This window comes from Sphaerodactylus townsendi, linkage group LG05 (assembly GCF_021028975.2).
Source record: "Sphaerodactylus townsendi isolate TG3544 linkage group LG05, MPM_Stown_v2.3, whole genome shotgun sequence".
In the NCBI taxonomy this organism is placed as follows: domain Eukaryota; kingdom Metazoa; phylum Chordata; class Lepidosauria; order Squamata; family Sphaerodactylidae; genus Sphaerodactylus; species Sphaerodactylus townsendi.
Window position 1 is genome coordinate 31,657,764 of NC_059429.1, and position 12,089 is coordinate 31,669,852.

A 12,089-nucleotide genomic window follows, 5' to 3' on the forward strand; every position below is an offset into this window, starting at 1 on the left:
TTGGCATAAGATTGCTGCCAGGTTGGACATTAAAGCCTCTCTCGTCCTGGCCCTGTTGCGCTTACTCTCTTCGTGTATATTTCCTATCCCTCTAGCTCTTCCATCTATCTCTTTCCCCTTCAGATCTATCTAACACAAATACTCAGTATCTGACATCTATATGAATTTGCATTCTTTACATGGATCATTCCAGTTTGCCTACCCTAGCTTGCAACTTGACACCTTGCCTCAATCCTTTTGGAACAAATGTTGTGCCCTTTCAGATTAATCTTGCAACAACTTGTCTCCTCAGAAATGAGGCTTATTCTTCTAAAGCTTATCATGTTCACAGGAGTAGAAGCGATTGTTGTATTGGAGGCCAGTAGATCCCAGTGAGTCTACTAGAACATGTGTCTTCCTTCTTCCCAGCCACATTGTACAAATGAATGGTCATGCCATTTGACCCTGAGCTTTCCCTCCCCAATCCTCTTTTAATTTTAGACTATATATACATAGTATAACTATGATAAGGCCCCTTCTGCACATGCAGAATAATGCACTTTCAATCCACTTTCACAATTGTTTGCAAGTGGATTTTGCTGTAAAGTGCATTGAAAGTGGATTGAAAGTGATTTATTCTACATGTGCAGAAGGGGCCTATGACATATAATTTTTAATGTTCTGTTTATTGACTTTCCTAGAACTCTTGCATATATCCTGAGGAAAGTTGACAACTGGGTCAGATGAAAGTCTTAATATTCTCCATCATAGGATAAGTAATTTTTCTTCCCCAATTTCCTGTTTCTTTAAACACATAACCTTAGTAATGTGATATGAACATACTCTAGTCCATTAGAAACTTCTTCATCTGAGGGAGTTGTTTCATCTTCTGATTGGTCACTTAAGAGGTCACAGGTTTGAAGTGCTGAAGAATCAGCAACCTCCAATACAGGTGCTATGCTAGGCCTTCGGACTCCTTTTCCAGGTTCTGAAGGAAGTGTCAGGGTAGCCCCACTGGAAGATCTGCACCCTGTATCTTGCAAGTCTATAGCCACAGTACCTGAGGGAAAATACAGAGAAGAGTCCAAAAAAAGTAGTAGTTGAAAATGAAACATAATGCCAACATGTTTAATTCAGTCATGAATGGACATACTTAGGCTCATTCCACACAGCATGTTTATAACGAGTTGCAATCATTATAAATATGCTGTGTGGACGGAACCTAAATGTGGCTGAGGTACATCTATGTGCAGAATCAGGTCTCCTACTGAATCTTATACAGTGACTATGAGTTGGGGGGGAGGGGCTATTCCTTTCCCCACCAGCTTATGCTTCAAGCTATGTTTTAAAGCATCTCCTATCTACTCACACTCACCTTACAAGAAATCAGAAGGGCAAAGGGAGAATTATGTTGGCCAGCATTCTGTGAAATGTGGACCTGTGCATTACATGTAACAGCCACAAAGTGAGATAAATATTTTAAGTATTGTATTTAACAGAGGTTGGACATTAAGAAGGTTTTCATCATTTGCCCAAAGAGTGTCAGCAATGGGAAAAGAATGGTTCCTTCCCTACTTTTTCTTAAATTTCATTATATCTAGGAATGAGCAAACATTCCTCTTCCATTTCATTTTTTATATATATATATATATATATATATATATATATATATATATATATATATATATGTGTGTGTGTGTGTGTGTGTGTGTGTGTGTGTGTGTGTGTGTGTGTGTGTGTGTGTGTGTGTGTGTGTGTGTATGTATGTATGTATGTATGTATGTATGTATGTATGTATGTGTATATATATATATATATATATATATAAAAGCAAACCGTCTGTTTGTAAGTCGTGCTGTAACTCCGAAACCAGTGGACGGATTGCTTTCAAATTTTCACTCAACATGCCTTTCCAATGTGGGCAGGTTTTTGGATATTCACATTGATGAACTTCAATACCTGAGCCAGGTAAAATGTCTTTTTCCTGGCACACCAGGCTATGAAGCTGGTTGTGTTTAACTGTCACCCTTAGAATGTTTGTGCAGCATGTCTGTGGCCTGAGGAGTTGGTATGCCTTTAGAACAGTAGTGGCGAACCTTTGGCACTCCAGATTTTATGGACTACAATTCCCATCAGCCCCTGCCAACATGGCAAATTGGGAGCTGGCCTCAATCTGAGCGCCTCACCACCCTGCCTCTGCTGCCTGACTGGGATAGCCTGCTTGCTCCAGTTCTGCCTTACCCAAGCCAGGACTGTGCATGTCAACCAGCCTTATGGACAGCGGGATTCACACTCTGGACAGTCCCTCTGTGGAATGGAAAGGGTTACCTTATACTAAAAAAACAAGACACTACCATGTAACAATGTGAATTGAAAAGGGAAAGAGGGATTCCATTTGACCACCCCAAAAGGCTATGCTTGGGTTCATTGGACCTGCATGGACATCTGTGTGTGCTGTGGACTGTGATGAGAAGGACAATTGCCACAGCAACGTGTGGTCAGGCCCCACTAGTTAGTTTATAGTTTTGACAACAATTTAAGTTGCCATGAGTGATTTAGCAATTTTTCTTGTATTTTAAGAACATATTGTACAGTTTTTATAATTAATTTAGTTATTTGTATAAAATGGTACATGTAATGAAGTTTTGATGCCTAAATAACGGAGGCAAAATTTATGGTAAGAAAGTGCAATGGCATATAAATAAAGAATTACTGCTTCAGTTTGAACAAGGAACAAATTCAATTGAAACAATGAGTTTCGGGTACTAACAGCAAGGATGAAAATTCATCCCAAATCACAGCCTACTGATCTCAGACAGATGTAATTGGACAACTACTTTTTCCTTACTACTTGCTATTATAGATTTATTCAGACAATGTGTATGCTGCCTCTCAGGGCCTGCTCAAAGTGGTTTAAAACAACAAAACAAAACAAGCTTATACCAAAAATAATAAAAACTAATCATAGTAGTAAAACATTTTTTAAATCCAATCAATAATTTGTTTTTTTCTTAAATTATCAATAAAGACAACTACTAACAGCAAGCCTGAGTAACAAAAAATGACCTGGCATACCTAAAATAGTCTCCAAATGAACCTCAAAGGGGAGGGGGTTCTAAAGGTAAGATGACAGCACTAAAAAAAGTCCTGTCTCCGTTCGCTGTCCACGTTACTTCAGAGTGTGGGGGCACAGACAGCAGAGTTTGAGAAGAAGATCACATCACTGTTGCTGCACCCACAAAAAGTTGGCTGTTTCACTATCATTGAGTACAGAAATCATTTACAACTAGATTTTTCTGTGTGGTCAAGGCAATTCAGGAGAAGAATGGTTGCTATAGCACAATACAATGCACAATGTCCAGTGATGTATGAATTTAGCCTATCGCCAATGTCTGCCAAGATGGAACAAGGCTAATCAAGATGGATGTTCCTTCTCCATTTTACAGATGGGTAATAACTTATATATTGCCAATAATATTCCAGCGAAGAGAAATAACTGAATTAGGATTTAATTCAGTGTTACACTGAAAGCAAGCATGGTGCATTTTGTCAAACTAAAACCTGGGAGTCCAAGGTTTCAATCACTATTAATCCAAAACCACGATGGGTGAACTTAGGCCAAGCACATAGATAAGAAATCCTCATTCTTCAGTGTGGAATTCAATTCAATGTTACTTTATGCATCAATCATTATTTAAAATCATTTTAAAGTTATCTAGCAAATAATGAAGTTGACCCCTAACACATGGTTAGAAAGTAGAGTGTTTATTTAAAAAACGGTGACTTTAACATTTACCTTCAATATTAGGGAACATCAAAATGTCTCCAGCTAGCTTCACTTTTGTATTCAATATTATATTCTAATATTTGCGCAATTCCTTTACTGCATAGCTCAGTGAAACACTACTATTTTGCTTTTACTTACCCATGCTAGCAATTATGCTGTGCACTGGCAAGCGAGAAGGGCCATGGTAGAAAGATCTTGATAGGTGATTTTTCCGATGCTGTTCTTGTTTCTTAAATGCTGAATTTTCCTCTTTTGTTATGTTGATATAGAAGCATATGTCTGAAGGGCTCATAATATAGCGAGGACCTGGGTTCAGCAAAATGTTTTTGTTGTCTTCCCTCCTAACGCCGATTAAACAGACACCAAACCTTAATTGGAAAACAATTTATAAACATTAGGATGTGGTGAAAGAAAATGAATTAATTGCAATACAGCCCATGTTCAAATATCTATTTCAGGCACATCCCCATCTTATATTAAAGCCTCAAGATCAGGAATGGAATACATAAAGAAATAAAATATATGACACTATTACAAAATCCAGTTTACAAAATGCAAGCCCCAGCTTTTAAAATAGCATTATACATGGATAACTATGGAGCTAGGTAAGTCATATCATTTGTTTTCTTATAATATTTAGGTTGGACGTGGGCAGGTTGAGGGATGCTGAGAGGGAATCCTTATTGGGCAGAGGAAATGCCATGTCACTCAGAATTCCTGTTTCCAGTATATTTGTGATCCTTACAAAAAGTGTTCTTTTCCAATTACTATTTCATCACTGGTGGCCTGTTATCACTTCATAAGACAGCGAGGTGTCATTTTGCAAAAGATGAAAAGAATTTTAACACCAATTCAAAGAGTTCTTTTAAAATATCCCTAAAACAGTGAGGCATAAGCCACCCCATAATAAACCTAAATTGTATCCCTCTAGAAGAGTATTTCTACTCAAAATGTTTAAGATAGAAATGATCAGTAATGTTATATATAAATTGGAAACTTTCACACCCTTGTGATTTTGTTGTACTCCCTGTCCCCTTTATGTGACCAGCAGATACCTAAGGAATGTCCTGGAAACTGATTTTCAGTGCTTGGGAACTGGATATAGAGCTGGTAAGCAAATGGTAAAAGATGAAAACATTTATCCTACGACTCAGCAACCACAGTCACACACTACAAATCTAGGAGTAAGGGGTAGGAATTCCAAATTAGATGCCAACTCCAGAAAGGTTGCATTCTTACACTTTTCTTTTAAAATGCACCCACTGGGATAAAGAGAAAGCACAGGAAACCCAATTGGATTTCTGGATTCAGAATAAGAAAGTTGTTTTAACACTTCACCTGGGGATTCAAAATGCCCACAATCCGGATCAGCAACCTGATAGTTAGGTACCCCATCAGCTGCCATGCAGGCATGTTGCAACTGGCCATGCAGCCCTGTGTATTCCCAGTGGGTCAAAGCAAGGGTTGCTGAAAGGAAGCCATGTTAAATTCCACTGTTAGAAATGAAACATACTTTTTGTGTGCATGGAAAGATGCATATGTGAAACTCTTTCCCTCATATTCAGCAAAAAATACACTCTCCTCCAGGTTAATGTGATACACTTCATTACCAGAGCATCTGCCGTACATTTTCTGCCACTGTTCTGGTGATTGTTGGCCCTCCCTGAAACACAGATAGAAAAAGCATTGTTCCACTGTGCAGATCAAAAGTTAACGTCCAGTTTGAATAAGGCCCCACTCCACCTTCCTGTTCTCCACAGGGAGGTCGTCTCTAACTGGGACAAGAGCTCCCTCATGCCTTGTTACCTGTCCTGAACAGAAAATCATGTAGGCAACTGTCAAGGCAAAATTCTTGTCCTTAGTCACATACCATGTTTTTTTCTTTTCCCTCTATCATATGCCATTGCCAATCTCCAGGTGATCTCCCGGAAATTCAACTGGTCTCCAGGTTACAGAGATCAGTTTCCCTCGAGAAAAGAGTTGCTTTAGAAGGCAGACTCTATGTCATTGTACCTCATGGAAGTCCCTGTCCGTCCCAAACCCTGCTCTCCCCAGGCTCCACCCTCAAAATTTCCAGGTATTTCTCATCCCGGATCTGGCTACCCTACCCATCAAATGGTAACAGCTACTGCTTAACCTTAACAGCAGTGGCATGGGAGGTTAAGAGCTTGTGTATCTAATCTGGAGGAACCTGGTTTGATTCCCAGCTCTGCCGCCTGAGCTGTGGAGGCTTATCTGGGGAATTCAGATTAGCCTGTACACTCCCACACACGCCAGCTGGGTGACCTTGGGCTAGTCACAGCTTCTCGGAGCTCTCTCAGCCCCACCTACCTCACAGGGTGTTTGTTGTGAGGGGGGGAAGGGCAAGGAAATTGTAAGCCCCTTTGAGTCTCCTGCAGGAGAGAAAGGGGGGATATAAATCCAAACTCTTCTTCTTTTCACATTACTATATTCTGAAGCTTCTGCAAGTACCATAGGACATTCCTCCTATCAAAGGCCACAGGAAAAAATATTTTAGCATATCCTGTAAAAAACAGAAAACTGTCTGTGATGAAAAATGGAAACCGAACAGCGTTAAATTTAATAGTATAAACTTTTTTTATTTCTTATGTAAATTACTGTCCTTTTGGTTAAAAAAAATTGCTAGACTGTAATGGGCTCCCAAAACTTTTATACACTCAGCTGAATAAGAAGGTGGCAGTTAGAGCTGCTTTCTCACTTTGTTTCTCTGAATAGATTCCAATAAAGTGGGCACCATTAATACCCTGACATTTGTCTGCCTTGATTCACTGAGATGTTTCTTCCACCTTGGGGAATACTAAATTGCCACACAAAAGGCTAAACCTCTCTGTGAGAAAATGTCAATGTTTCATTTGTATTCACATTGGCTAGTTTATCCTTGGAACTTTTCAATGTTCTTAATTATATATAGCACAACAATGCACACTCTAATACAAAAAACGGAGAATCACGGTAACCATTTGACATGGGATTACCACCTCCTTTTTTCTAGTAAGCTTCTTTGACTTTAAAAAATGACTGGAAGAAACCTAACAGGCACTGCTTTTCTGACTTCTTCCAGGCCTGATTTTTTTACTTTATTTAAGTCATTTATACTCAGCTTTGGGGACCTAAGGCAGTTTACAGCCTTCTCCACTCCTCCATTTTATCTTCACAACAACTCTAAGAGATAGGTTAGAGCTGAGAGAGTGTGACTGGCCCAAATTCACCCAGCATCCTTCTATATCATAAGTGTAGATTCAAACTTGAGTTTCCCAGATTAGTCCGACACTCTTAACCAGTACACTACACTGGCTTGCCACCTTGGGGCAGTACAATGGTTTAATCTACTGAAACATTTCAACTCAATCCTGGCCACTGGGCATTTAGGAAGTGATATGTATTTCCTTCTCAATCTGCATCATTGCTGACCAGATCCAAACTAAGACCACTCCAGCAATGCTGGAGGGAGTCGTTTTGAATTTGGATTGTGTGGGCAAAGGGAGAAGGAAGGAGTGTATCTTTATCGGGGCACAAAATGTGTTGAATCAGCTGTTAACTCTATGGATGGAAACGTTGGCAGCTTTTACATTTTATTTATTTATTTCATTTGTACTCTACCATTCTTCTCAAAGGGAACCCAAAGCACCTTACATGTTCTTCTCTTCCCCATTGTATCCTCACAACAACCCTGTGAGCTAGGTGAGGCTGACAGTGTATGATTATCCAAAGGTCACCCAGAAGACTCCATGGTAGAGCAGTAATTTGAATCTGTGTCTCTTAGATCCTATATCATGCTGGTGCTTAAAGGTAAAACAACTATCCTGCTCTTTGAATATTCAACCTTTTAATGACATTTTTGTAACCATACAATATCTGACAACTTTTCCACAAATTCAAAAGTAATATCAATTACGATTTAAATTAAGTACAGTGATGTAGACTAAGGACGTTTCTTGCAAGATTTCATAGGAAGGGCATTCATAAAATAGGTCTTACCACAGAAAGAGGGGACTTTCTCTTAATCTGAGAAGGAAGATGAATGGAACAAGACAGCAGGGGATGGGAAGGAACACATAGGAAAAGATACCATGTAAATCGGGTAGCCTATGGAACACCACAACTCAATAAAATAATCAATGATAGGTCAATAAATAAGGCTGCCATTTTCCAGCTACCGGTGGGCAAACTCAGGCTGATGCTTCCCTGCCCCCTCTCATGCTCAACGAAGCAATGCTGGCAATCTTCCCAATCTCTCTTCCCAATCTCTATGGTGAAATCCATAGAGTGGGATGTCACTTCAGGATTCTAGGATTCCAATTTGAAGTGATGTTGGCACATCACTAGCATCCTTTCCCTCATGTTCTATCCTCAAAAGTTTTCAGGAAGTTCTAGGGATGTGCCCGGCAAACTTAACAATATATCATGCTCTCCGATGGGCTAAGCATTTAGAAGGCATACTGTTATATAGTATTATGACAGCACATCCAAACAGTTCAGATTTATGTAGGAAGGTGTTTGCTTACATGTACTAAAAATTTCTGTTATGCTGGAACAGAGAAAGGAATAATCGCTGATAGCCATTTGTTCTTAAAGGCATACTGTCACATCCTGATGCCACTGTATATAGGTTACATCAGAGTTTCATTATTATACTTACTGCCCTCTTGATGTATGGACTAACAGAGTGATGAGCGTAGATGTAGCTGGGCAAATACAGTTTAAAGCTAGCATTGCATATTTGAATTCCTCCTCACATACAACATGATCTGCAATAAAAAGAAGAACTGTATTTAAGGCAAAGAAGCAAACTGCTGCTAGATTCTGTTCCTAGGTTCCTCGGAGTGACCACAAAAAGACTTACCAAGTATGAATCAAGATATACTGAAATGTATGCCCCAGGTGTCATTAGTAAAGAAAGATAGCATTTAGCATTTGTTATATGCTTAGTTAGAAACAATATTTATCCTTACCAGAGGCGTAGCGAGGCAAAATGGCGCCTGGGGCAAAATGGCGCCACCCGCCTGCCTTAAAGGCTAATCTAAGTTATTAAATGAAAAGCTGGCAGATAGTTATCAGGATGTCTTTTAAACAGCTTATATCCTCAAGAACTATTATTATTATTATTATTATTATTATTATTATTATTATTATTATTATTATTATTATTATTATTATTATTATTATTATAGATTTCACAGCTGCCAGATCTTTAGCTGGTTGTTGTTGTTGTTGTTGTTGTTGTTGTTATTTTTATTATATAGTTTTATATACCCCCACTGCTGAAAAGTCCCACAGGGTTGACAGAACATGTGCTGACAGGCAGCCACCACCACATCTTCCCCTCCACCAGGGTTAATGCCCCATGGAGAGCAAATGTGCTGGTGCAAAGGCAGGCTGCTGCTTCAAGTTCTTTTGTTCCCCTCTTTTGGATGGGGCTCTTAGACTATCTGTAGCAGTAGAAAAGAGCAAGAGTCCAGTAGCACTTCCTTCCAAGCTCTCCACCTCACAACCATAATATTTATTCGTTCTTACCAATTCTCACCACACGCCTCTACATTTGTGGGTAATTGCCACTGAGATGGAATAATACTTGGAACAAGATGAGAAATAGTAAGAGATTCTGTAATTGGAGGGGGAGATTTCACTACATATATGCCAGTGAGTCTAGAACAGGGGTAGGGAACCTGTGGCTCGAGAGCCGCATGCGGCTCTTCTGCCCTTGCACTGCGGCTCCATGAGCCGAGCTGCCGGCTTCATCCTTGCCTGCCCTGCAGGCAGCAGGGCGGGCGCACCAATTGCCCGCAGACAGCTGGGTCGCGCTGCAGGCTTCCCCTCTCGCCCACCCCATTGGAGCGGGGTGGGCGCTTTCCCAGTGGCCAGCGAGGCTGAGCCGCCGGCTTCATCCTTGCCTGCCCTGCAGGCAGCAGGGCAGGCTTCCCCTCTTGCCCACCCCGTTCGAGCGGGGCGGGTGCTTTCCCGGCGGCCGGCAAGGCCAAGCCGCTGGCCCCATCCTTGCCCGCCCTGCAGGCAGCAGGGCAGGCGCATCCATGCGCTTCTCAGAATGAGTGGAGTAAAAGGTAAAAAAACCCCAATATATACAGTGTTATCTTTATTTTAAATGTCAAAAATTATTTGCGGCTCCAAGTGTTTTCTTTTCCTGTGGAAAACGGGTCCAAATGGCTCTTTGAGTCTTAAAGGTTCCCTACCCCTGGTCTAGAATGTAGCCCAGTCCTCAGAGGCATAGTTCCAAGGGGGCCAGAGTGTGTACAACACACCAGGCATGCTCCCCTATGGGGGTGTGGCGAGGGCATTCTGGGGGCATTCCAGGGGTGCTCCAGGGTGGGATGGGGGCGCTCTGGGGCAGGAAGGGGGCGGAGGATGCACCAGAGCACCGGGCACTTTCCCCACTTGCTACGCCTCCACTAGTCTTACCTGATACTCAAATCAAAACAACTGCCCAGAAGGTCATTCTAGTGTTATTTTCTGTTTCATCTACTATCTAATTAGGAAAACTACCATGTATATACAGGGTGTTTTTTTTAAAATGTAGTATGTGAAGTGGCTCTTACTTCCACTGAAAGCTTAACTATGGAGTTGGATCTAAGGCACTTTCTGCACGGCGGAATGGGCGCCTCTCCACCCGCAGAAATTATGCCGGTGGAGGGGAGGGGGCTGTTCACATGGGAGCATGCAAGCGGCCCCCGCAGAGGCCGGCACAGAAGAGGAGGCTCTGCATGGAGCCACCTCTTCAGCATTCCCCCCACTCACCTTGTCCTCCAGAGTTGGTCTGGAGGGCTGCAGGGGTCGGAGGGCAGCATGGGCGGGTCTCAGCAGCCCTCCAGACTGACGCTGGAGGACGAGGTGAGTGGGGGGGACGGGAAAGCGGCGTCTTTGGCGTGGTGCTGTTTGCACCGTGCCGATGGGAAGGAAGGTGGGAGGTGGAAAGCGGCACCTTCACGCCGCTCGGGGCCACGATGCAGCAGCACTGCCTGTGCGAACAGCTCCCCAGGGACCGGTGTTTTTCCGTCCCTGGGCCGCTGTTTGTGGCCCCATGCGGAAAGGGCCTAAGAGTGACCTTCTGATAACAAAAAGACCCAATCTTTTCATGAGTGAAAGAACTCCTTCTGTCCGTGGAGGAGTAGTGTGTTTGGAAATAACTCAGTGACATTAGGACTGATTTTCCAAGGTCCAAGATTTCACAAGGTAACATTTTATGATTTTAGTACCTGAGTCATAGAAGTCAAAATATTAAATGCAAATATTCTCACTAACTGGTTTATTCACTATCACAGAAGTGACATTTGTGCTTCTAAAGTTCAGCCACAATTTCTCCCTTTAAATTGCCTTATTCTTACAGCTAGTTCAATTCTTGTCTCTGTGTAACGTAATAAACAGGAGTTTTTAAAGTTGTTAGCATAAATAGTAATAGCTTTGTTGTTCGGGTTTTCTTCTTTCTTCCATGTTCAGAACACTTTTCCAATTTCATCCCTAAATTGCTTTTGAGAAGTATGACTTCTCTCAGTGGGGGTTATCCTATTTTCACATTCCCAGAAGTATTGATTTCCACTAACTTAATCCACATTTCACTTTGAGAGGCACACCTAATCCAGTTGTCACTGTCATTCTGAGTTAGATTTCTTTTTTCCTAATCCATGGACCATGAAGTACATTATCTTAAAACATGTGGAAAAAAAAGGACACAGAACTGTCTAGTTCAAACTAATTATGTGTAATCAACTAGATAGCTCTGATAAAATGCAGATGTTATACCAAAGAGACTAACAATCCAATTCACAGCTCCAGATGGTTGGAAACAGCATCACTGCCACACAGCTGCGCTGCCTCCAAAAGGTGTCCAAGCCGCATGGGAAGACAGTGAGAAGAGAAAAACCCCAACCACTGGAGAATCCCCCATAGTGTTAAATGGACTTACACCACCCAAAAGGGTGGCATAAATCCAACTCCTCTAGCAGCAGCATACTCAGGTCGAATAGCTGATGGAAGACAACTATGGTCAGCTCCATAGTGGAACTGGGAAATGGCAACAGCTTCTGCATTCAAGCACTGGGGGACTGCCCGGCTCCTGGCTGCCCACACATCTGCCCCCTCTATTGGCACATTTACCACATACAGTGGTAAGATGAGCACCCACATTGGTGTAAGGCTGTAATGGCTCCAAATATTATATATATAAAAGAAGAGAAGAAGAAGAGTTTGGATTTATATCGCCCCCCCTTCTCTCCTGTAGGTGACTCAAAGGGGCTTACAATCTCCTTACCCTTCCCCTCACAACAAACACCCTGCGAGGTAGGTGGGGCTG

General features: G+C 41.8%; 1 protein-coding gene across 1 annotated transcript in view; it reads right to left on the reverse strand.

The window, feature by feature from the left end:
* The window catches only part of KCNT2 (potassium sodium-activated channel subfamily T member 2), a 252,026-nt gene that overhangs the window by 54,327 nt on the left and 185,610 nt on the right, over positions 1-12,089 (reverse strand). The window contains exons 15-18 of the mRNA XM_048498157.1: positions 8,427-8,535; positions 5,280-5,429; positions 3,905-4,134; positions 823-1,039 (exon numbers count right to left, since the gene is read on the reverse strand). Coding sequence (XP_048354114.1) covers positions 823-1,039; positions 3,905-4,134; positions 5,280-5,429; positions 8,427-8,535 — 706 coding nt within the window. The remainder of the gene's footprint in view (positions 1-822; positions 1,040-3,904; positions 4,135-5,279; positions 5,430-8,426; positions 8,536-12,089) is intronic.